This window comes from Catharus ustulatus, chromosome 23 (assembly GCF_009819885.2).
Source record: "Catharus ustulatus isolate bCatUst1 chromosome 23, bCatUst1.pri.v2, whole genome shotgun sequence".
Taxonomy (NCBI): domain Eukaryota; kingdom Metazoa; phylum Chordata; class Aves; order Passeriformes; family Turdidae; genus Catharus; species Catharus ustulatus.
The window spans coordinates 962,329-987,226 of NC_046243.1; the positions used below are offsets into that span (position 1 = coordinate 962,329).

General features: G+C 42.2%; 1 protein-coding gene across 2 annotated transcripts in view; it reads left to right on the forward strand.

Annotated features, from left to right (window-relative positions):
* Positions 1-24,647, forward strand: part of KPNB1 (karyopherin subunit beta 1) — a 40,446-nt gene extending 15,799 nt beyond the window's left edge. Inside the window, exons 8-22 of one of the 2 annotated variants that reach the window (XM_033079210.2) lie at positions 73-183; positions 687-788; positions 4,324-4,548; positions 6,368-6,559; positions 8,920-9,050; positions 10,725-10,872; positions 11,117-11,188; positions 13,877-14,021; positions 14,613-14,695; positions 15,984-16,091; positions 17,338-17,481; positions 19,064-19,169; positions 20,892-21,006; positions 22,406-22,567; positions 24,421-24,647. In XM_033079210.2, coding sequence (XP_032935101.1) covers positions 73-183; positions 687-788; positions 4,324-4,548; positions 6,368-6,559; positions 8,920-9,050; positions 10,725-10,872; positions 11,117-11,188; positions 13,877-14,021; positions 14,613-14,695; positions 15,984-16,091; positions 17,338-17,481; positions 19,064-19,169; positions 20,892-21,006; positions 22,406-22,567; position 24,421 — 1,845 coding nt within the window. In that variant the 3' untranslated portion in view covers positions 24,422-24,647. Of the gene's footprint in view, positions 1-72; positions 184-686; positions 789-4,323; positions 4,549-6,367; positions 6,560-8,919; positions 9,051-10,724; positions 10,873-11,116; positions 11,189-13,876; positions 14,022-14,612; positions 14,696-15,983; positions 16,092-17,337; positions 17,482-19,063; positions 19,170-20,891; positions 21,007-22,405; positions 22,572-24,420 lie in introns of those variants that run through there. The other variant, XM_033079209.1, reaches the window with a different exon arrangement.
* Positions 24,648-24,898: the final 251 nt, after the last annotated feature.

The following is a 24,898-nucleotide window of genomic DNA, read 5'->3' on the forward strand; positions in this document are numbered from 1 at the left end:
GGCTCATCAGAACCCCTGCAATATTGATTGATTATTGATTATTGATGATTGATTTTGTGCCATTCCCCCCAGATCACAATCGAGGCCATGAAGAGCGACATCGATGAGGTGGCGCTGCAGGGCATCGAGTTCTGGTCCAACGTGTGCGACGAGGAGATGGACCTGGCCATCGAGGCCTCGGAGGTGGGGCTGGACTGGGCTGGGTGTGCTGATCCCTGAGCTTCTGCTTCCTTAAAAATCCCTGAGCTTCCCTTCCCTTCCCTGAAAATCCCTGAACTTCTGCTTCCCTGAAAATCCCTGAGCTTCCCTTCCCTGAAAATCCCTGAGCTTCCCTGAGCTTCCCTGAGCTTCCCTGAGCTTCCCTGAGCTTCCCTGAGCTTCCCTGAGCTTCTGCTTCCCTTCCCTTCCCTTCCCTTCCCTTCCCTTCCCTTCCCTTCCCTTCCCTTCCCTTCCCTTCCCTTCCCTTCCCTTCCCTTCCCTTCCCTTCCCTTCCCTTCCCTTCCCTTCCCTTCCCTTCCCTTCCCTTCCCTTCCCGAAAATAAAAATAAAATTATACAAAACCAGATGAAAATACAAATAAAAAATAAAATTATACAAAACCAGATGAAAATCCTGATGAAACTAAAAATAAAATTCTATGAAAACAGATAAAAATATTGATGAAAATAAACTTCTCCCCTCTCCAGGCAGCAGAACAAGGGCGACCCCCAGAACACACCAGCAAGTTCTATGCCAAGGGGGCTCTGCAATATTTGGTCCCCATCCTAACCCAGACCTTAACAAAACAGGTGAGTGCCTCAATCCCTGCGGGAATTGCAGCTTTTCCTGCCCCCCTGGCTCCTTTGGGATTTATTTTTGGTTTCCTCTGATCCCCAAAAATGCCCCAGGAGAGGCAGTCCCTGGTCTGGGATGAGTTTTCATGCACCACTCTGAGCCAGTGATGCAGCAATTGATGGGCTGAGACTGGGACTTGCCTCCTGTTTTTATCTTAATCACATCCTTGGATTTGTGGTTTCTGGAGGGGTTTGATCATTCCCTTTATTCCTGACACAATATTTGGGATATTAAACCAAATATTCCACAGTTCTGCCTCATGTGGGCAGCAGTCCTTGGAATATTTCAGGCCTGGGTTTGTTTAGTCCCTCTTAAATCTTCCAGGAATTTATTTGGGCTATACTTCCAGGATTTGTGATTTCCAGATAGGTTTGATGATTCCCTGTCTTCCTATTGGGAATATTTGGGATATTAAATCCAATATTCCGCAGTTTTGCCTCATCTGAGCTCCCAATCCCTGGGATTTTTGAGGCCTGGTTTATTTAATCCCTGTTAAAAACTTCGAGGAATTTGTTGGAGCAGTACTTCCTGGATTTATGATTTCCAGATAGGTTTGATCATTCCCTGTATTCCTGACAGAATATTTGGAATATTAAACCCAATATTCCACAGTTCTGCCTCATCTGAGCTCCCAATCTCTGTGATTTTGAGGCCTGAGTTTATTTACTCCCTATTAAAAACTTCCAGGGATTTATTTGAGCTCTGCTTCCCAACATTTATGATTTCTGAAGGGGTTTGATGATTCCCTATATTCCTATTGGGAATATTTGGGATATTAAATCCAATATTCCACAGTTCTGCTTCATGTGGGCTGCAATCCCTGGGATTTTGAGACCTGGGTTTTTTTACTCTCTCTTAAAAACTTCCAGGAATTTATTGGAGTTGTACTTCCAGGATTTGTGGTTTCTGAAGGGGTTTGATCATACCCTTTATTTCTGAGAGAATATTTGGGATATTAAACTCAATATTCCACAGTTCTGCCTCATCTGAGCTCCAATCTCTGGGATTTTTGAGGCCTGTATTTGCTTAGTCCTTATTTAAAACTTCCAGGGATTTATTGGAACTGTGCTTCTCAACATTTCTGGTTTCTGAAAGGGTTTGATGATTCCCTGTATTCCTTTTGGAAATATTTGAAATATTAAACCCAATATTCCACAGTTCTGCCTCATCTGAGCTCCCAATCTTTGCAATTTTGAGGCCTAAGTTTATTTAGGCCCTGTTAAAAACTTCCAGGGATTTATTGGAGCTGTGCTTCCCAACATTTGTGGTTTCTGAAAGGGAATACAGGGAATGATCAAACCCTATTGGGAACATTTGGGATATTAAATCCAAATATTCCACAGTTCTGCCTCATGTGCGCCCCAATCCCTGGGATATTTGAGACCTGGGTTTGTTTAGGCCCTGTTAAAAACTTCCAGGAATTTGTTGGAGTAGTACTTCCTGGATTTATGATTTCCAGATAGGTTTGATGATTCCCTGTATTTCTGACACAATATTTGGGATATTTAACCAAATATTCCACAGTTCAGCCTCATCTGAGCTCCCAGTCTTTGGCATTTTTGAGGCCTGAGTTTATTTAGGCCTTGTTTAAAACTTCCAGGGTTTGTTTAGTCCCTCTTAAAAACTTGCAGGGATTAATTGGAACTGTGCTTCCTAACATGTGTGGTTTCTGAAAGGGAATAGAGGGAATCATCAAACCCTATTGAGAATATTTGGGATATTAAACCCAATATTCCACAGTTCTACCTTATCTGAGCTCTCAATCCCTGGGATTTTGAGGCCTAGATTTATTTAGTCCTTGTTTAAAACTTCCAGGGATTTATTGGAGCTGTATTTCCAGGATTTGTGGTTTCTAAAAGGGATTTGATTATTCCCTGTGTTCCTGACAAAATATTAAATCCAATATTCCACAGTTCTGCCTCATGTGGGTCCCAATCCCTGGGATTTTTGAGGCCTGGTTTATTTAGACCTTGTTAAAAAACTTCCAGGGATTTATTGGGGCTGTGCTTCCAAAATTTGTGGTTTCTGAAAGGGTTTGATGATTCTCTGTACTCCTGTTCGGGAATATTTGAAATATTAAACCAAATATTTCACAGTTCTGCCTCATGTGGGCTCCAATCCTTGGGATTTTGAGGCCTGGATTTGCTTTTAGTCCTTGTTAAAAAGTTGAGTGGCTTATTTGTGTTGTACTTCCCAACATTTGTGGTTTCTGAAGGGGTTTGATGATTCCTTGTGTTCCTGACAGAATAACAAGATAATAAATAAATGATTTAAATTTCTTTCTGATGTGAACAAACAGATTTTCACCACTTTCAGCTCCTGTCCACATGGGAAGTTCTTCGTAAGCTCCAAACCACATTCCACAAGATTTTTTTCTTTAATTTTTGCAGGGTTTTGAGCTGTGTATATTTATTTTTGTGAGGTTTTTACCTCTGTATATTTATTTTTGTTAGGGTTTTTACCCCTGTATATTTTTTGGCAGGGTTTTTACCTCTGTATATTTATTTTTGTTAGTGTTTTTACCTCTGTAAATTTTTTGGCAGGTTTTTCAGCTCTGTATATTTATTTTTGTTAGGGTTTTTACCTCTGTATATATATTTTTGGCAGGTTTTTACCTCTGTATATTTTTTTTGCAGGGTTTTGAGCACTGTATATTTATTTTTTGCAGGTTTTTTACCTCTGTATATTTTTTTGGCAGAGTTTTTACCTCTGTATTTTTTTGCAGGGTTTTTACCTCTGTATATTTATTTTTTGCAGGATTTTTACCTCTCTAAATTTTTTGCAGGTTTTTGACCTCTGTATATTTATTTTTGGCAGAATTTTTACCTCTGTAAATTTTTTTGCAGGGTTTTGAGCACTGTATATTTATTTTTTACATGGTTTTTATCTCTGTATATTTATTTTTGGTAGAGTTTTTACCTCTGCAAATTTTTGGCAGGGTTTTTACCTCTGTATATCTTTTTTTAGCAGGGTTTTGAACTCTGTCTGTTTTTTGCAGGGTTTTTACCTCTGTATATTTATTTTTGACAGGGTTTTTACCTCTGTATATTTATTTTTTGCAGAATTTTTACCTCTGTAAATCTTTTTTGGCAGGGTTTTGAGCTCTGTCTGTGTTTTTTATAGGGTTTTTACCTCTGTATATTTATTTTTTGCAGGATTTTTACCTCTGTAAATCTTTTTTGAAGGTTTTTGAGCTCTGTGTTTTTTACAGGGTTTTGAGCTCTGTATATTTATTTTTGGTAGGGTTTTTACCACTGCAAATTTTTGGCAGGGTTTTTACCTCTGTATATTTATTTTTTTGCAGAATTTTTACCTCTGTAAATCTTTTTTGGCAGGGTTTTGAGCTCTGTCTGTGTTTTTTACAGGGTTTTGAGCTCTGTATATTTATTTTTGTTAGGGTTTTTACCTCTGTATATTTATTTTTCGCAGGTTTTTTACCTCTGTAAATTTTTCTGCAGGTTTCTGAGCTCTCTCTGTATTTTTTGGCAGGATGAGAACGACGATGACGACGACTGGAACCCCTGCAAGGCAGCAGGGGTGTGCCTGATGCTGCTGGCCACGTGCTGCGAGGACGACATCGTCCCCCACGTGCTGCCCTTCATCAAGGAGCACATCAAGAACCCCGACTGGAGGTACAGGGACGCTGCTGTCATGGCCTTTGGCTGCATCCTGGAGGGGCCTGAGCCCAACCAGCTCAAACCTTTAGTCATACAGGTGAGGTTTTGGGGGAAAAAATAAAATTGGTTTGGAATTGTGTAAGGAAAATTAAGAGGTTTGGATTTTCCTGCCATCAATGTTTCAGTTTAGGTTTGCCAATTTTAATACATTTATTTTCTGTTGTGAGATAGGAGCAGAAATATGGCAGGTTTAAAAACTTCGAAAGGTAATACAGGTGAGTTTTTGAGGGAAAAGATTGGTTGGAGTGGGATTTTTATTGAAGGAAAATCAGGAGTTTCAGTTTGATTTCCTGGCCAATGCACCACAATTACAGTTTAGGTTTGCCAATTTTAATACATTTATTTTCTGTTGTGAGATAGGAGCAAAAACAAGGCAGGTTTAAAAAGTTAAAAGGGTAATACAGGTGAGGTTTTGGGGAAAAAAAATTGGTTTGGGAAATTATTGAAGGAAAATTAGGAGGTTTGGATTTTCCTGCCATCAATGTTTCAGTTTAGGTTTGCCAATTTTAATACATTTATTTTCTGTTGTGAGATAGGAGCAAAAACAAGGCAGGTTTAAAAAGTTAAAAGGGTAATACAGGTGAGGTTTTGGGGAAAAAAAATTGGTTTGGAAAATTATTGAAGGAAAATTAAGAGGTTTAGATTTCCTTGCCATCAATGTTTCAGTTTAGGTTTGCCAATTTTTATTATTTTCTGTTGTGAGATAGGAGCAAAAATATGGCAGGTTTAAAAACTTTGAAAGGTAATACAGGTGAGTTTTTGAGGGAAAAGATTGGTTGGAGTGGGATTTTTATTGAAGGAAAATCAGGAGTTTCAGTTCGATTTCCTGGCCAATGCACCACAATTACAGTTTAAGTTTGCCAATTTTAATACATTTATTTTCTGTTGTGAGATAGGAGCAAAAATAAGGCAGGTTTAAAAACTTTGAAAGGTAATACAGGTGAGTTTTTGGGGGAAAATATTGATATTGTATTCATTTGAATGCAATTTAAAATATTTCAAATAATGAATAAATTTCTGTATCATTTGAATACAATAAAAATATTTTAAATAATATATTGGTGTATCGTTTGGATACGATAAACAGCATTAAAAATAATAAATTAATTAATTGCTGCATCATTTGGATACAATAAATATTTTAAATAATGAATAAAGTGCTGCATAATTTTAACACAATAAAAATATTTTAATTAATAAAAATTAATTGCTGTAGCATTTTAATGCAATAAAAATATTCTAATTACTAAATAAATTTGTCTCATTTGAATACAATAAAAATATTTCAAATACTAGATTTCTGTATCGTTTGGATACAGTAAACAGCATTAAAATAATAAATTAATTGCTGTATCATTTGGATACATTAAATATTTTAAATAATAAATAAATTTCTGTATCATTTGGATACAATAAACAGCCTTAAAAATAATAAATTAATTAATTGCTGCATCATTTGTATGCAATAAAAATACTTAAAATAATAAATTGCTGTATCATTTGAATACAATAAAAATATTTTAAATAATAAAGTGCTGCGTAATTTTAATACAATAAAAAAATTTAATTAAAAATTACGATAAACAGCATTAAAAATAATAATTGCTGCATCATTTAGATACAATAAAAATATTTTAATAAATGAATTATTGCTGTGTCATTTGGATACAATAAAAATATTTTAAATAATAAATAAATTTCTGGATCCTTTGAATACAATAAACAGCATTAAAATAAATAAATATAGAAATAAATTTCAGTATGATGTGAATACAACAATGAGCATTTGGAAGAGCCCCCATTCCCCTCTCCCAGTTCAGAATTCATTCCCCTCACCTCTCCCTGGCTCTCTCCAGGCCATGCCCACGCTGATCGAGCTGATGAAGGATCCCAGCGTGGTGGTCAGGGACACCACGGCCTGGACCGTGGGCAGGATCTGCGAGATGCTGCCCGAGGCCGCCATCAACGACGTCTACCTGGCCCCCCTGCTGCAGTGCCTGATGGAGGGGCTGGGGGCCGAGCCCAGGGTGGCCACCAACGTCTGCTGGGTGAGGGACAACAAAGGTCACCTGGAAAAAAAACTCCACAATGGGGTTTGGTTTCATTGATGGTGGGGCTCATCTGGGAGTTTGGTGCTTAGGAGTTCAGGAGGTTTTGTTCACATGTCCGGGGTTGTTGGGTCTTGTCTGGTTGAATCTCCTCCATTTTTCCTTCACATCTCACCATTTTCCTTCAAATCTCCGCCATTTTCCCTTGACTCTCCCTCATTTTCCTTCACATCTCTGCCATTTTCCCTTGAATCTCCCTCATTTTCCCTCAAATCTCCGCCATTTTCCCTCAAATCTCCCCCATTTCCCCTCATACCTCCCCCATTTTTCCCCCTCATATTTCCCCCATCTTCCCTCACATCTCCCCCATCAACGACGTCTACCTGGCCCCCCTGCTGCAGTGCCTGATGGAGGGGCTGGGAACCGAGCCCAGGGTGGCCACCAACGTCTGCTGGGTGAGGGACAACAAAGGTCACCAGGGCTTGGGGAAAAACAGCTCCAAAATGGGGTTTGGTGGCACTGATGGTGGGGCTTATCTGGGAGTTTGGTGCTTGGGAGTTCAGGAGGTTTTGTTCACATGTCCAGGGTTGTTGGGTCTTGTCTGGTTGAATCTCCTCCATTTTTCCTTCAAATCTCACCATTTTCCTTCAAATCTCCGCCATTTTCCCTTGACTCTCCCTCATTTTCCTTCACATCTCCGCCATTTTCCCTTGAATCTCCCTCATTTTCCCTCAAATCTCCGCCATTTTCCCTCAAATCTCCCCCATTTCCCCTCATACCTCCCCCATTATTCCCCCTCATATTTCCCCCATTTTCCCTCACATCTCCCCCATCAACGACGTCTCCCTGGCCCCCCTGCTGCAGTGCCTGATGGAGGGGCTGGGAGCCGAGCCCAGGGTGGCCACCAACGTCTGCTGGGTGAGGGACAGCAAAGGTCACCAGGAAAAAAAAACTCCACAATGGGGTTTGGTTTCATTGATGGTGGCACTCATCCGGGAGTTTGGGAGCGGTTCAGGGCTTGGGAGTTCAAGAGGTTTGGTTCACATGTCCAGGGGTTTTTATGTGAGGGGATTTTAGTGAATGTCCAACCTGGACTTGCCTTGAGGTTGTTGGCTCTTGTCTGGCTGAATTTTCCCCATTTTTTCCTCAAGTCTCTCCCATTTTCCTTCAAATCGCCACCATTTTCCCTTGATTCTCCCATTCTCCATCAAATCTCGCCCATTTTCCCTCAAATCTCTCCCGCTTTCCATTACATCTCCGCCATTTTCCTTCTCACATCTCCCCCATTTTTCCCTCACATCTCCGCCATTTTCCCTTGAATCTCCTGGTTTCCCTCAAATCTCCCCCATTTCCCCTCATACCTCCCCCATTTTTTCCCCTCATATCTCCCCCATTTTCCTTCTCTAATCTCCCCCATCAACGACATCTCCCTGGCCCCCCTGCTGCAGTGCCTGATGGAGGGGCTGGGAGCCGAGCCCAGGGTGGCCACCAACGTCTGCTGGGTGAGAGCCCAAAGCCACCAGGGCTTGGGAAAACAACTCCGGTGATGGTGTCGCTCATCTGGGAGTTTGGGAGCGGTTCAGGGCTTGGGAGTTCAGGAGGTTTGGTTCACATGTCTGGGGGTTTTTGTGTGAGGGGATTTTAGTGAATGTCCAGCCTGGACTTGCCTTGAGGTTGTTGGCTCTTGTGTGGTTGAATCTTCCCCATTTTTTCCTCAAATCTCCCCCATTTTTTCCTTCACATCTCCACCATTTTCCCTTGAATTTCCCATTTTCCCCTCACATCTCCGCCATTTTCCTTCACGTGTCCGCCATTTTCCCTTGAATCTCCTGGTTTCCCTCACATCTCCCCCATTTTTCCTCACATCTCCCCCATTTTGCCTCATATCAACCCCATTTTTTCCTCATATCTCTGCCATTTTCCTTCACTTCTATGCCATTTTCCCTCAAATCTCCCCCATTTTCCCTCACATCTCCCCCATTTTCCCTTCAATCTCATGGTTTCCCTCACATCTCCCCCATTTTCCTCTCAAATCTCTCCCAATTTCCCTCAAATCTCCCCCATTTTCCTTCACATCTCCCCCATTTCTCTTTCAAGTCATTTAAGTTCCCCTGACCCACCTATAGCACAGTTTAACTGCTCTGGAATTGTTAATCTTGCACACTTTTTTAGTTTTAATTTTTTTTTTGTTTTCTTGTTTGTTTTTTGGGATTTTTTGAGGGGTTTTTTGGTTGGTTGGTTGGTTTTCTGGTTTTTTTTTTTTTTTTTTTTAATTTTTGTGGATTTTGGAATTAAAACTGCTGGCACCTGAATTTCTGGAGCTGTGAGGGTGGAAAACCAATGGATATTTTCTGTTTTAGGCCTTCTCCAGCCTTGCTGAAGCTGCCTATGAAGCTGCAGATGTGGCTGATGATCAGGAAGAACCAGCAACCTACTGCTTATCCTCCTCCTTTGAGCTGATAGTGCAGAAACTGCTGGAGACTGCAGACAGGTGAAACAACCTCTCCAAAAAACCTTTTTCCATTTATTTCCTTTTTTCATTTATTTCCTTTTTTCATTTATTTCCTTTTTTCTATTAATTTCCTTTTTCCATTTATTTCCTTTTTCCATTCATTTCCCACTCCAAGCTCTCAGGCTCTTCTTGTCAGCTGAGATCTGGTATTGGATTAAAATGTGATTTTATTTGGTATAAAATAAACCCAGAGGAGTAGAGGATGCAAATCCCAGGGAAACAGCTCTTCCCACTGAATAATTTCTCATCATTTTGGTCATACCTGGTTTTAGCAAATGCAGGAGTGTCCCTTTCCTGTTTTCATTTGGATTTCTCCCCCATTTTCCCCCTCACATTTCCCCCATTTTTCCCCTCACATTTCCTCCATTTTCCCCTCACACCTCTCTTGTTTCCCTTCACATTTCCCCTATATTTTCCCCTCACATTTTCCTCATTTTCCCCCTCACATTTTCCTCACATTTCCCCCATATTTTCCCCTCACATTTCCCCATATTTTCCCCTCATGTTTTCCTCGTTTTCCCCCTCACATTTCCCCCATATTTTCCCCTCACATCTCCCCCATGTTTCCCCTCACATTTCCCCCATATTTTCCCTTCACATTTCATCATTTTCCCCTCACATTTTCCCCATATTTTCCCTCACATTTCTCCCATTTTTCGCCTCACATTTCCCCTGTTTTCCCATCACATTTCTCCTTTTTCCCTTCACATTTTCCCCTCACATTTTCACCTCACATTTCCCCCATATTCCCCCTCACATTTCCCCTGTTTTCCCCTCACATTTCCCATTTTTCACCTCACATTTCCCCCATATTTTCCCCTCACAGCTCCACCATTTTCTCCTCATGCCTCTCCCGTTTCCCCTCACATTTCCCGTTTTCCCCTCACATTTCCCACATTTTTCCCCTCACATTTCCCACATTTTCCCCTCACATTTCCCACATTTTTCCCCTCACATTTTCCCCTCACATTTCCCCGTTTAACTCCACACTTTTTCAGGAATTGCAGCAGGACATAGTCAGGAATCCCTGTTTGTTCCTTTTCCTGATTATTTTTCTGTGGGTTCCATCCAGGTGCTCCCAGAAAACCCAGGCACCAACTTAATCTCCCATTCCCATCCCAGCTAAAACAAAAAAAATAAATGAGACAAAATATTTTGCTCTCAGATGCAGAAAAAGAAAATTAAAACTCAAATTTTATTGTGGCTTGAAGGTCACATAAATCTGGCAGCTCCAGGTTCAATCCCTGGATCAACTCCATGGAGTCTTTTTGCTGCTGATTCTCCTTAAAAACCTTAAAACTTAATTTTTTTTCTTGTCATCATTTACATCCAGCCATAGAGGAGTGTCTGGCTCGAGGCTCTGGAGCCCATCAATCATCTCAGGTGCCTTAATTTCAAATTTCACACCCTCAGAGGTGTCTGGGGAGGGGCTCTTGTTGTGAGAGTTACTGAAAATCATTTTAAAAACCAAAAAATTGCTAAAAAGAAATGTGCCAGAAGTGGCTTCACGAATTCTCTTTATTTCAAGGCTTTTCAAGTGGCTCCTGCTTGTCACAGCACTCAATTGGAGCTGTTACTGGTTTACTAAAATTAAAAATAAAAAAATCTGTTTCCAAGCACTGGGAGCTACAAATCTTCCTCCTTCTGTTGCAGACCTGATGGACACCAGAATAACTTGAGGAGTTCTGCCTATGAATCCCTGATGGAAATAGTGAAAAACAGTGCCAAGGATTGTTATCCTGCTGTCCAAAAAACCACCCTGGTCATCATGGAGAGGCTCCAGCAAGTGCTGCAGATGGAGGTGGGGAAATCCTGATTTAAAAAAAGGGAAATTGTGGCTGATTGTCCAAATCCAGGGATGGGGTGGGAGGGAGTGGATGGGATTTAAGGTCCCAAACCACTCAGGGATTCTATATTCAGCTTTCTTCACAGCCCCTCTGCTCTGAAATCTGAAAAGAACAAATATTTAAAGTACAAGCTGGCTCTCCCGGAGCTGCCAGGAGCCCAGGCAGCCTCTGACACGCGGGGTTTTGTTCTTGTTTCAGTCTCACATCCAGAGCACCTCGGACAGAATCCAGTTCAACGATCTCCAGTCCCTTCTCTGTGCTACTCTCCAGGTAAATCCCTCCCTCCTGGGTTTTTTTTTGTGGGAATAAAGTGATTTTTGAGGTGGTTTTGTGCCCCTGGAGCGCCAACCTCAGCTCCTGGTGCAGAGAATTAAATGGGAAAAGTGGATTTTGGGTTCCAGCTGACACGTGGGAGGTGATGCAAGGTTCAGAAGTCTCTAAGTTGTGCTCTAGTGACAAAATTCAGGGCAATATGACTCAAAGAATGCTGTTGGGGATTTTAGAAAAGATTGTCTGTGCTGCCAGATTGGTTCTTGGGTTGGCTACAGCCTCAACAATCCCACAGACAACAACAACAACAACAGAAAAATCCCTCATGGCTTTGATTCCTTCATCTGCCTCTCGTGCTTGCTGCTCCTGATGCAAATGGCACCAATTAAAATGTTCTGGGTGTCCTCAGAATTCCCAATTAAACATCTGCTAATGAGCAGGAGCCACCAGTGCAGTGATTACTCAAACACCACTCAAAAAAAGAGGTTTTTTCCCCCAAAAATCAGCTCAGAGCAACCCAGGTGGTCTCCAGGTTGATGTGAGAAATCCTTAATTTCATCCTCAAAAGCTTTGTGGTTGTTTTCACTCTCCCAATTTTTAGGTAATATTTGAAAATAATGGGAATAATTTGTCATTAGGAAGAGTTTTAATGGGGAATTTTCACCCTGGAATCTCACAGGGTGGGCACTGATCTCTGCCAGGGGAGTGGAGTCCAGCTGCCAGTTTTAATTTCTGAATGTGTTTAATTTCTAAATTTCTATTATCCCAGAACCTGAACTTGATGTTTTTTTACCCATTTGCTGCAAATACTTAAAAAACCTGAGTAAAACTCAGCAGAGGGGCTGTTTTCAATATTAGAAAAATCAAATATATTGCTCTTTTACCTAAATTTTTTTATTCTTTTGATGGGAATACAATTATGAACATCCAGCAGAGGAAAAACATTTGTTAATATTTAAAATTAGTTGAGAATATCCCATCCCTTCAAGGAACAACTTGGTTTAGTGGAATTTGAGGATTTTTAAACTCCCTTCCCACCCAAACCATCCTGTAATTCCATAAATCAAGTCTGAATTACATAAACAACCAAAGTCCATCTTTTGGAGGGAAAAATTAAACTTCAAATAATTACTTTCCTCTGAAAATTAAGGATTTTTTAAAATTTTCTTTAGAATTGTTGTATTTTAACCACTTCAAGCATTTCTAAACTTTAATTCAGAAGCCAAATTCAGAGTCAGCTGCGACAGAAAAAAAAAAAAAGTATTTCATTATTATGTTTTTTTTAATAGGCTAAATTTGGTCTGGTCACATTTAATTCCAGCTAACAAATAGCAAAGCTTTGAGAACAGCCCATGCAGCAGGAAAGGGAAATTCAGCTGGAAAATCTGAATGCAGCCAAATGAACGGGACTTTGCAGCCACAAAAGCAGATTTTTTTTTGGCAGCAAAAGAGTTCAAACAGCAACTTTTTCATCCCTCTCCCAGCACCCAGGGCTGTGGGAATGCTTTGCTTGTAGGATGAGCAGTGATTTTTGCCCATTTTCCATGTTTTTTTCCTCAGAATTTACTGCAGAATGTGCAGCACCCAAGGGTGTGTATGGGAACACTTCACCTGTAGGATGATTGTTGATTTTTGCCCATTTTCCATGACTTTCCCCTCAGAAATTGCAGCACCCAGGGGTATGGGAATGCTTTATCTGTAGGATAATTGGTATTTTTTTCCAATTTTCCATAATTTTTCCCTCAGAACTTGCTGCAGAAGGTGCAGCACTCAGGCCTGTGGGAACAGTTTTCAGCACCCAGGCCTGTGGGAACACTTTACCTCTAGGATAATTGGTACTTCTTGCCCCTTTTCCGTGGTTTTTCCCTCAGAAGTTGCAGCACCCAGATCTGTAGGAACAATTCACCTGTTGGATGATTGCTGATTTTTACCCTTTTTCCATAATTTTTCCCTCAGAACGTGCTGCAGAATGTGTGGCACCCAGGCCTGTGGGAATACTGGGAGAAACTCTGATTTTTACCCATTTTCCATGATTTTTCCCTCAGAAGTTGCAGCACCCAGATCTGTAGGAACACTTCACCTGTGGGATGATTGCTGATTTTTACCCGTTTTCCATAATTTTTCCCTCAGAACTTGATGCAGAATGTGCCGCACCCAGGCCTGTGGGAACAGTTTTCAGCACCCAGGCCTGTGGGAACACTTTACCTCTAGGATAATTGCTATTTTTTGCCTGTTTTCCATGGTTTTTCCCTCAGAAATTGCAACACCCAGAGCTGTAGGAACACTTTACCTGTGTGATGATTGCTGATTTTTACCCTTTTTCCATAATTTTCCCCTCAGAACGTGCTGCAGAATGTGCCGCACCCAGGCCTGTGGGAATACTGGAACAAATGTTGATTTTTACCCTTTTTCCATGATTTTCCCCTCAGAAATTGCAACACCTAGGCCTGTAGGAACACTTTACCTGTGGGATGAATACTGATTTTTACCCTTTTTCCATAATTTTTCCCTCAGAACGTGCTGCGGAAGGTGCAGCACCCAGGCCTGTGGAAATGCTGGAACAGATGTTGATTTTTACCCATTTTCCATAATTTTCCCCTCAGAAGTTGCAGCACCCAGATCTGTAGGAACCCTTTTCCTGTGGGATGAACACTGATTTTTACCCATTTTCCACAATTTTTCCCTCAGAACGTGCTGCGGAAGGTGCAGCACCAGGACGCTCTGCAGATCTCGGACGTGGTGATGGCGTCGCTGCTCAGAATGTTCCAGAGCACGGCCGGCTCCGGAGGGGTGCAGGAGGACGCCTTGATGGCCGTCAGCACCCTGGTGGAAGGTGAGCAACAGGCTGGGAACAGCCAGGAATGGGTTTGGATTTGGGAATTTTAGGCAATGTGTTCAAAAATAACGTTTGTGTGTGGTGCAGGGCAGGTGGGGGTGCTCCGTCCCTGGAAGGGTCTGAGGCTGGAGCAACCTGGAAGGACTCACTTTAATGTCCCTTTTATCCTAAAAAATCCTAGGATTCTGAAATTCAAACCACCTCAGAGTATGGAATTTTGGTTTTTTGTGTTTTCTTATTATTTCCAAAGAAAAATGTGGATACATGCCTGAAATGTCCAAGGCCAGGTTGGACAAGGCTTGGAGTAACTTGGGATAGTGAAAGTTGTCATTTTAAGGTCCCTTTCATTCCAAAAAATCCTGGAATTCTAAAATCTAAACCACCTCAGAACATGGAATTGTCATCTTCTGTATTTTCTTATTACTTCCAATAAGAATTTAAGAATTTATCCAGGAGGACCTGGATAATTTCACTGTTCTCAGCTGTTGAGTGGAGAGTTGGTTTTCACTGGGTTTAGGTGGAATTTGAGGGATATCTGATTTGTTGTTTATGCCACAAATTGGGATTTTTTTTTCCTTATTTTCCCAGTCTTGGGTGGAGAATTCTTGAAGTACATGGATGCCTTCAAACCTTTCCTTGGGATTGGGCTGAAAAATTACGCTGAGTACCAGGTATGGATCCAACCTCTCCCTTTATCCAGGGAATTTGTGGCTGCCCCATCCCTGGAATTTTCCAGGATGAGTTTTGGGATAGTGAAAGGTGTCCCTGTCTATCCAGTGACATCATTTCCAACCCAAATAATCCCAGGATTCTAAAATCCAAACCACCTTGGAGCGTGCAATTTTGGTTTCTTATGGATTTTTTTATTCCTTCCAAGGGAAAATGTGGATAAGGCAGTGAATTCCCTTTGGAATATCAAATCCTGGTGGCCTCTATGGGGATTTTGGAGTTGTTTTTCCAGCTCAAATCCTGATTGGGATTTCCTATTAAATATCAAATCCTGGTTGGGATTTCCCTTAAAATATCAAATCCTGGTTGGGATTTTCCCTTGGAATATCAAATCCTGATTGGGATTTCCCTTTGGAATATCAAATCCTGATTGGGATTTCCCTTTAAAATATCAAAATCCTGGTTGGGATTTCCCTTTGGAATATCAAATCCTGGCTGGGATTTCCCTTTAAAATATCAAAATCCTGGTTGGGATTTCCTTTTAAAATATCAAATCCTGGTTGGGATTTCCCCTTGGAATATCAAATCCTGGTTAAAATATCAAATCCTGGCAGGGATTTCCCTTAAAATATCAAATCCTGGTTGGGATTTTCCCTTGGAATATCAAATCCCAGATCCTCAGGAGATGACCCCAAATCCCTGGGGATTGAACTCAGATCCCTGGGGATGATCCCAAATTCTCAGGGATGACCCCAAATCCCCAAAGATGACCCCAAATCCCCGGGGGATGACCCCAAATCCCCCAGGGAATGACCCCAAATCCCCCAGGGAATGACCCCAAATCCCCCAGGAATGACCCCAAATCCCCCAGGAATGATCCCAAATCCCCAGGAATGACCCCAAATCCCCAGGGATTGATCCCAAATCCCCAGGAATGACCCCAAACCCCCAGGAATGACCCCAAACCCCCAGGAATGCCCCCAAACCCCCAGGAATGACCCCAAACCCCCAGGAATGCCCCCAAATCCCCAGGAATGACCCCAAATCCCCAGGGATGACCCCAAATCCCCCAGGAATGCCCCCAAATCCCCAGGGATGACCCCAAATCCCCCAGGAATGCCCCCAAACCCCCAGGAATGACCCCAGATCCCCCAGGAATGCCCCCAAACCCCAGGAATTACCCCAAAGATGACCCCAAACCCCCAGGAATGACCCCAAACCCCCAGGAATGACCCCAAACCCCCAGGAATGCCCCCAAACCCCCAGGATTGACCCCAAATGCCGTTGCAGGTCTGCCTGTCAGCAGTGGGGCTGGTGGGGGACCTGTGCCGAGCCCTGCAGTCCAACATCCTCCCCTTCTGTGACGAGGTGATGCAGCTGCTCCTGGAGAACCTGGGGGTGAGTGGGAGATCCTGAGTAACACTTTGGGTGCTCGCTCTTCCCAGGGGAGTGGGAGGTGGGAGAAGCTTGGGAAAAGTGGGAGGAATCTGCCAGGAATGTCTCGAGGTGTTGGGGGCAAAGGATTTGAGGGAATGACTCCTTTATCAGCTCTTGAATTGCTAAATGAATTCCTTCTGGAATTCCTGAATTCCTGAATGTATTCCTGAATCCATTCCTGAATTCCTGAATGTATTCCTGAAACCCTTCCTGAATTTCTGAATCCCTTTCTGAACTCCTGAACTCCTGAATCCCTTTCTGAATTCCTGGACTCCTGAATCCTTTTCTGATTTCCTCAATCCCTTTCTGAATTCCTGAACTCCTGAATCAATTCCTGAATCCCTTTCTGAGCTCCTGAATCCCTTTCTGAATCCCTTTCTGAATTCCTGAATCTATTCCTGAATTTCTGAATTTCTTCCTTCCTGAATTCCTGAATCCCTTCCTTCCTGAATTCCTGAATTTCTGAATTCCTTCCTGAATTTCTGAATTTCTTCCTTCCTGAAACCCTTCCTGAATTTCTGAATTTCTTCCCTCCTGAATTCCTGAACTTCTGAATTTGTTCCTTCCTGAATTCCTGAATCTATTTGGAATTCCTGAATCCCTTCCTTCCTGAATTTCTGAATTTCTGAACTCCTTCCTTCCTGAAATCCTGAATCTGTTCCTGAATTCTTTCCTCCCTGAATCCCCTCCTCAATTCCTGAATCCTTTCCTGAATTCCTTCCAAATTCCTTCCTTCCTTGAAGGAAGAAATGGGGGAAAAACCACAATTTTTGGATTGCAAGGAATAGAAAAATCCATTTGTCCAGCAAGTTTCAGGCGTCAAAAATTCCAAAAAATTTTAAAAAAAAATCAGGAAAATAATTTTTAAAAAATCAAATTTTTTTTTAAAGTGCTGCAAATTGGGATTGTAGCAGAATTCCTTCTTCCCTTCCTCTTCAATTCCTTCTGAATTCTGAATTCCTTCCTTCCCAATTCCTTTATTCCTTCTGAATCCCTTCTTCCCTCTCCCACATTCCTCTCCCCAGCTATTTTCCACCCCCTGGGTGCACTTGCTCCAACATTTTCCACCCTTTCCACTGGAGAAACGTTCCCAAAAAAACCCTGGAGCAACTTGAGGCCGTTCCCTCTTTTCCTTTCCCCCTTCCCACACTGATCCAGGACCCTTTGGGGATTTTAAATTTAATTTAATTTTATTTTTTTCTCCCAGAATGAGAACGTGCACAGGTCAGTGAAGCCACAGATCCTCTCGGTGTTCGGGGACATCGCCCTGGCCATCGGCGGCGAGTTCAAGAAGTACCTGGACGTGGTGCTCAACACCCTCCAGCAGGCATCCCAGGCCCAGGTGGACAAGGTGAGCTGTCCCCAAGCCCTGGGGACATTCCCTGGAGAGGCTGCTTGGAGCAGGGGCTGGGCAGAGTTAAAGGATCAGGTCAGGGTTTATTGAAATCCTTCAGAGGATTCGCCTTGGGCAGTGCAAGAGCCTGGGCTGGATCCAAGATGGATCTGAGGTGGATCCAAGGTGGATCTGAGGTGAATCCAAGATGATCCAAGGTGGATCTGAGGTGGATCTGAGGTGGATCCAAGATGATAGTTCTAAGATGGTTCCAAGATGGATCTGAGGTGGTTCCAAGATGGACCCAAGATGGATCTAAGATGAATCCAAGGTGGATCTGAGATGGATCCAAGATGATAGTTCTAAGATGGTTCCAAGATGGATCTAAGATGAATCCAAGGTGGATCTGAGGTGGATCTGAGATGGATCCAAGATGAACCCAAGGTAGATCCAAGGTGGATCCAGGATGGATCTAAGGTGGACCCAAGATGAATCCATAATGGACCCAAGATGAATCCATAATGGACCCAAGATGAATCCATAATGGATCCAAGATGAGTCCAAGATGGATCTAAGGTGGATCCAAGATGGATCCAAGATGGTTCTAAGATAGACCCAAGATGGACCCATGATGGATCTAAGGTAGATCCAAGATGAACCCAAGATGGATCCAAGATGGAACTAAGGTGGACCCAAGACAGACCCAAGATGGATCCAAGGTGGACCAAGATGGTTCTAAGATAGTTCTAAGGTGGATCCAAGATGGACCCAAGGTAGATCTAAGGTGGATCCAAGATGACTCTAAGATGGATACAAGGTAGACCAAGATGGACTCAAGGTGGATCCAAGATGGTTCTAAGATAGTTCTAAGATGGATTTGTGATGGATCCGAGATGGATCCAAGGTGGATCTAAGATGAATCCAAGGTGGATCCAAGATGGTTCCAAGGTGCACCCAAGATGGATCCAAGGTGGACCAAGATGGTTCTAAGACAGTTCTAAGGTGGATCCAAGATGAATCTATGATGGATCCATGATGGATCCAAGATGTTTCTAAGATAGATCCACTTTGGATCCATCTTGGGTCCATCTTAGAACTAAAATGGATCCAAGGTGGTTCTAAGATAGTTCTTAGATGAATCTAAGATGGATCCAAGGTAGATCCAAGGTGGTTCTAAGATGGATGGACCCAAGATGCATCTAAGATGGATCCAAGGTAGATCCAAGGTGGATCTGAGATGGATCCAAGATGGATGGATCCAAGGTAGACCCAAGATGGTTCCAGGATGGACCCAAGATGGTTCCAAGATGGACTCAGAGTCACCAATTCTCACACTTTTAAAAGTTTTGTTCCATTCCCACATTGGGATTCATTGTCCAATTCCAGCTCCAGGTTCTGCAGTCCCACCCTCCCAAATTCTCTCCAACACTTTTTGGGGTGAAGCTGTCCTTGATTCTGGGGCTGGAAATGTTTATTTCATTTAACTAAACCATGGGGAGAGTTTTCTAACCCTTGATACAAAGCTCAGAGCTCTAAACCAATGCAGTAAAAACGTGGAGAACACAAAAATCACAGCTGAGGGTGTTTGTGCCTCCCTCAGTCCGACTACGACATGGTGGATTACCTGAACGAGCTGCGGGAGGGCTGCCTGGAGGCCTACACTGGGATCATCCAGGGGCTGAAGGGAGACCAGGAGAACGTGCACCGTGAGTGCTGGGGGGTGGGATCATCCTTGGGGTCATGGGGGAACACTGGGATCATCCTTGGGGTCATGGGGAACACTGGGATCATCCAGGGGCTGAAGGGAGACCAGGAGAACGTGCACCGTGAGTGCTGGGGCTGGGATCCTGCTGGAATCATCCTTGGGGTCATGGGAAACACTGGGATCATCCTTGGGGTCGTGGGGAACACTGGGATCATCCTTGGGGTCATGGGGAACACTGGGATCATCCTTGGGGTCATGGGGAACACTGGGATCATCCTTGGGGTCATGGGAAACACTGGGATCATCCTTGGGGTCATGGGAAACACTGGGATCGTCCTTGGGGTCATGGGGAACACTGGGATCATCCAGGGGCTGAAGGGAGACCAGGAGAACGTGCACCGTGAGTGCTGGGGGGTGGGATCCTGCTGGGGGCTTCTCTGGGGTCAGGGGGGAACAGTGGGATCATGGGAAACATTGGGATCATCCTTGGGATCCTCCTTGGGGTCATGGGGAAACAGTGGGATCCTGGGGAAATACTGGGATCCTCTTTGGGATCCTCTGTGGGGTCACGAGGAGACATTGGGATCCTCTTAGGGGTCGTGGAGAAACATTGGGATCCTCCTTGGGATCCTCTGTGGGGTCATGGGGAAACACTGGGATTGTGGGGAAACACTGGGATCCTCCTTGGGATCCTAGGGAAACATTGGGATCCTGCTGGGACCCTCCTTGGGGTCATGAAGAGACACTGGGATCCTCCTTGGGATCATGGGGAAACATTGGGATCTTCTTTGGGGTCGTGGAGAAACATTGGGATCATCCTTGGGATCCTCTGTGGGGTCATGGGGGAACACTGGGATCTTCCCTGGGGTCATGGGAAACATTGGGATCATCCTTGGGATCATCCTTGGGATCATCGTTGGGGTCATGGGGGAACATTGGGATCCTCTTAGGGATCCTGAGGAAAAAAAAATCCCAATAAATCCCAAAAAATCCCCTTAAACTCCCCAAAAAATCCCCCTAAATAAAAAAAATCCCAAAAAAATCCCCACAACCCCCCCTTCCCTCCCATAAACCCCACCCCAGATGGAACCCAGGATATTTTAGGAACCCCAAGCACCACCCCAAAGCTGACCCAGCCTTTCCCCTGAATTCCCTTTTCCCCTAAATCCCCTTTTCCCCCCTTTTCTTTTCCCTCCTTACCCCACCCCCTCATTCCCAAGACATTTCCAGAAAAAAAAACCCAAAACCCTCAGAGCCACAAACACCCAAACCCCCCAAAAATCCCAAAAGATCCCCCCAAAAAATCCCACCAAAATCCCCAAAAAATCCTCAAAAAACCCCAAAAAATCTCAAAAAATCCCCAAAAATACCCCAAAATTACCAAAAAAATACCAAAAAATCCCCCCAAAAATACAAAAAAATCCCCATAAACTCCCCAAGAATCCCCAAAAAATCTCAAAAAAATCCCCAAAAAATCCCCAAAAAATAAAGAAAATCCAAAAAAAAAACCCCAAAAATCCCCCCAAAAAAACCCAAAAAATCTCAAAAAAATCCCCAAAAATCCCCCAAAAAACCAAAGAAAATCCCCAAAAACCCCCAAAATCTCCCAAAAAATCCCAAAAAAATCCCCAAAAACCCCCATAAACCCCACCCCATGTGGAACCCAGGATATTTTAGGATCCCCAATCACCACCCCAACCCTGACCCAGCCTTTCCCCCCCAGCTGACGTGATGCTGGTGCAGCCCAGGGTGGAATTTATCCTGTCCTACATCGACCACATCGCGGGGGACGAGGATCACACGGACGGCGTGGTGGCCTGTGCTGCAGGGCTCATAGGGTGAGAAATGGGGAGAAATCCTGGAATCTGCATTTTTTCCTGCATGGATGGAGGTTTTGGGGTCAGTTTTAGGGTCAGTTTTGGGGTTGGGGTTTGGGTGTTTGGCTCCAGGTGTGACGCGATTCCTCAGGTAAGGGATGAGGTGAGAAAATCGTGACAAAAATTCCACATTTAGGAATTTTTCCAGGAGTTTAGAACCAAAAAAACCTCATCAGGAAACAGAAAACCAAGTTAAAATCCTGAAATTGCATTTTTTTCCTGCATGGATGAAGGTTTTGGGGTCAGTTTTGGGGTTGGGGTTTTGTATTTGGCTCCAGGTGTGACGCGATTCTGCAGGTGAGAAAATTGTCGCAAAAATTCCAGATTTAGGAATTTTCCAGGAGTTTAGGAATAAAAAAACCTCATCAGGAGTGAGGAAATTGGGTTGAAATCCTGAAATCTGCATTTTTTCCTGCCTGGATGAAGGTTTTAGGGTCAGTTTTGGGTTTGGATTTTGTGTTTGGCTCCAGGTGTGACGCGATTCCACAGGTGAGAAAATCGTCGCAAAAATTCCACATTTACGAATTTTCCAGGAGTTTAGGGAAAAAAAAAATTCCTAATCCTTATGGAACAGATGAAATTGGGTTGAAATCTTGGAATCTGCATTTTTTCCTGCCTGCATGAAGGTTTTGGGGTCAGTTTTGGGGTTGGGATTTGGGTGTTTGGATCCAGGTGTGACGCGATTCCGCAGGTGAGAAAATCGTCACAAAAAGTCCCAGATTTCCAGATTTAGGATTTTTCCAGGAGTTTAGGAATAAAAAAACCTCATCAGGAGTGAGGAAATTGGGTTGAAATCCTGAAATCTGCCCCTTTTTCCTGCATGGGTGAAGGTTTTGGGGTCAGTTTTAGGGTCAGTTTTGGGGTCAGGATTTGGGTGTTTGGCTCCAGGTGTGACGCGATTCCGCAGGTGAGAAAATTGTCGCAAAAATTCCAAATTTAGGAATTTTCCAGGAGTTTAGGAATAAAAAAACCTCATCAGGAGTGAGGAAATTGGGTTGAAATCCTGAGATCTGCATTTTTTCCTACCTGCATGAAGGTTTTGGGGTCAGTTTTTGGGTATTTGGCTCCAGATGATTCCCCAGGTGAGAAAACCATCACAAAAAATCCCAAATTTTGTATTTTTCCCTTAATTTTGGAACGAAAATCCCAATCCTTAGGGAACTGAGAAATCCACCTTGAGGTATTTCCACTTTTCCTGCTGAATTTGAGAAGAATTGGGCAGAAATCAACATTTGAACAAAAAATTGAGCTTTTTAAACCCCATTTTTCACCACAATTTTCACTTTTTCCCCCCATTTTTTTACCACTCACACCCTTTATTTTTTAATTATTATTTTTTTCTTTTTTTCTCCCCTTCCAGGGATTTGTGTACAGCTTTTGGCAAGGATGTCCTGAAATTAGTAGAAGCCAGACCCATGATCCACGAGCTGCTGACAGAGGGGAGGAGATCCAAGACGAACAAAACGAAAACTCTCGCCACCTGGGCCACGAAAGAGCTGAGAAAACTCAAAAACCAAGCTTGGTGAGGCCTTAAAAAATCCAAATATTCCTTCAGCAAAACATAAAAAATCCCAATCCCAAATTTCAATTTTCCACTGGTTTTTTTTCCTGATTTTTTTTGGTAAAAAAATCCGATTTTGGGGGTTTTAGTTCTATTTTAAAGTTGATTTTTCGCCTGTTTTTTAATCCTGATTTGGGGTTTTTTATTTTTTTTGTTGTTGTTGTGATCCTGGAATTGTTAAATTAAGTTGGAGCTCAACATAAAAGCCAAATCCCTTTTTTAAATCCTGTTTTTAAACCCTTCCAGGGATTTTAAATTCCCTTAATTCCCTTTTTCCCTTTAATTCCTTTTTTCCCCCTTTAATTTCTTTTTTCCCTTTTAATTCCCCTTTTTTTCCTCCTTTAATCCCATTTATTTCCTCCCCAAATCCAAATTTTCTTCTCTAAACCCCATTTTCCCCCCTAAATCCCCTTTTTTCCCCCAAAATCCCATTTATTTCTCTCCTAAACCCCATTTTTTATTCCTTAAATCCCATTTTTTATTCCTTAAATCCCATTTTTTCTCCAAAAATCCCATTTTTGATTGTAAATATCCCATTTGTAATTGTAAATATCTCATTTTTTTATTCCCAAAACCCATTTTTTATTCCTTAAATCCCATTTTCCCCTCCCAAAATCCCATTTTTATTCCCTAAACCCCATTTCTCCCCCCTAAATCCCATTTTTATTCCCTAAATCCCATTTTTTATTCCCTAAATCCCATTTCCCCCCCAAAATTCCATTTTTTCTCCTAAAATCCCATTTTTTATTCCCTAAATCCCATTTTTTATTCCCAAAACCCCATTTATCCCCCCAAACCCCATTTTTCCCCTGTAAATCCCATTTTTTATCCCCTAAACCCCATTTTTTATCTCAAAACCCCATTTATTCCCCCTTGAATCCCATTTTTTATTCCCAAAATCCCATTTATTTCCCCCTAAACCCCATTTTCTCCCCCCTAAATCCCATTTTTTATTCCCAAAATCCCATTTATCCCCCCCAAACCCCATTTTCCCCTCCCAAAACCCCATTTTTTATTCCCAAAATCCCATTTTTTATTTCCTAAATCCCATTTTTTATTCCCAAAATCCCATTTTTTATCCCCAAAATCCCATTTTTCCCTCCCTAAATCCCATTTTTTATTCCCTTTACCCCATTTTCTCCCCCCTAAACCCCATTTTTTCCCTGTAAATCCCATTTTTATCCCCAAAATCCCATTTTTTATTCTCAAAACCCCATTTTTTTCCCTCTCTAAATCCCATTTTTATTCCCTAAATCCCATTTATTCCCCCAAATCTCATTTATTCCCCCCAAAATCCCATTTTTTTATCCCCTAAATCCCATTTTTTCCTCCCAAAATCCCATTTTTTATTGTAAATATCCCATTTTTATCCCCCAAATCCCATTTATTCCCTAAATCCCATTTTTATCCCCTAAATCCCATTTTTTATCCCCTAAACCCCATGTTCTCCCCCCTAAATCCCATTTTTATTCCCAAAATCCCATTTTTATCCCCTAAATCCCATTTTTGTTCCCCAAAATCCCATTTATTCCCCCCTAAACCCCTTTTTTTATTCCCAAAATCCATTTTTTATACCCTAAATCCCATTTTTATTCCCAAAATCCCATTTTTCTCCCCCCAAATCCCATTTTTTTCTCTCAAAATCCCATTTTTTATTGTAAATATCCCATTTTTTATTCCCAAAATCCCATTTTTTATTCCTAAATCCCATTTATTCCCCCCAAAACCCCATTTATTCCCCCCTAAATCCCATTTTCTCCCCCCAAAATCCCATTTTTTATCCCCTAAATCCCATTTATTTCCCTTTTTTCCAGATCTCACCTTTGGGCTCCCCCTGAGGACCCCACAGGATAAAAACCCAACAACACCAAGAGAGAGAAGAGAGAAAAAAGCAGAAAAAAAATTCTCCAATCTCCTCCAAAAAGCCCCAAAAACACAAAAACCACAAAATCCCCGGAGTGTGTGGAATGTTGGGATGTGAGGATGAGTGAGTGAAGAAAATTCCCTTTTTTTTACCATCCAGAAGGGAATTTTATCCCCCTAAAAAATAAAATTTAACAGCAAAAAAATTGTTGGAAAAAAGGGGAAAAATGAAGAATAAAATCCCCTAAAATTAAAATTTAACAGCAAAAAAAAAGTTGGAAAAAAGGGGAAAAAATGAAAAATAAATTCCCCTAAAATAAATTTAACAGCAAAAAAAATGTTGGAAAAAAGGGGAAAAATGAAAATAAATTCCCCTAAAAATAAAATTTAACAGCAAAAAAATTGTTGGAAAAAAGGGGAAAAAATCCC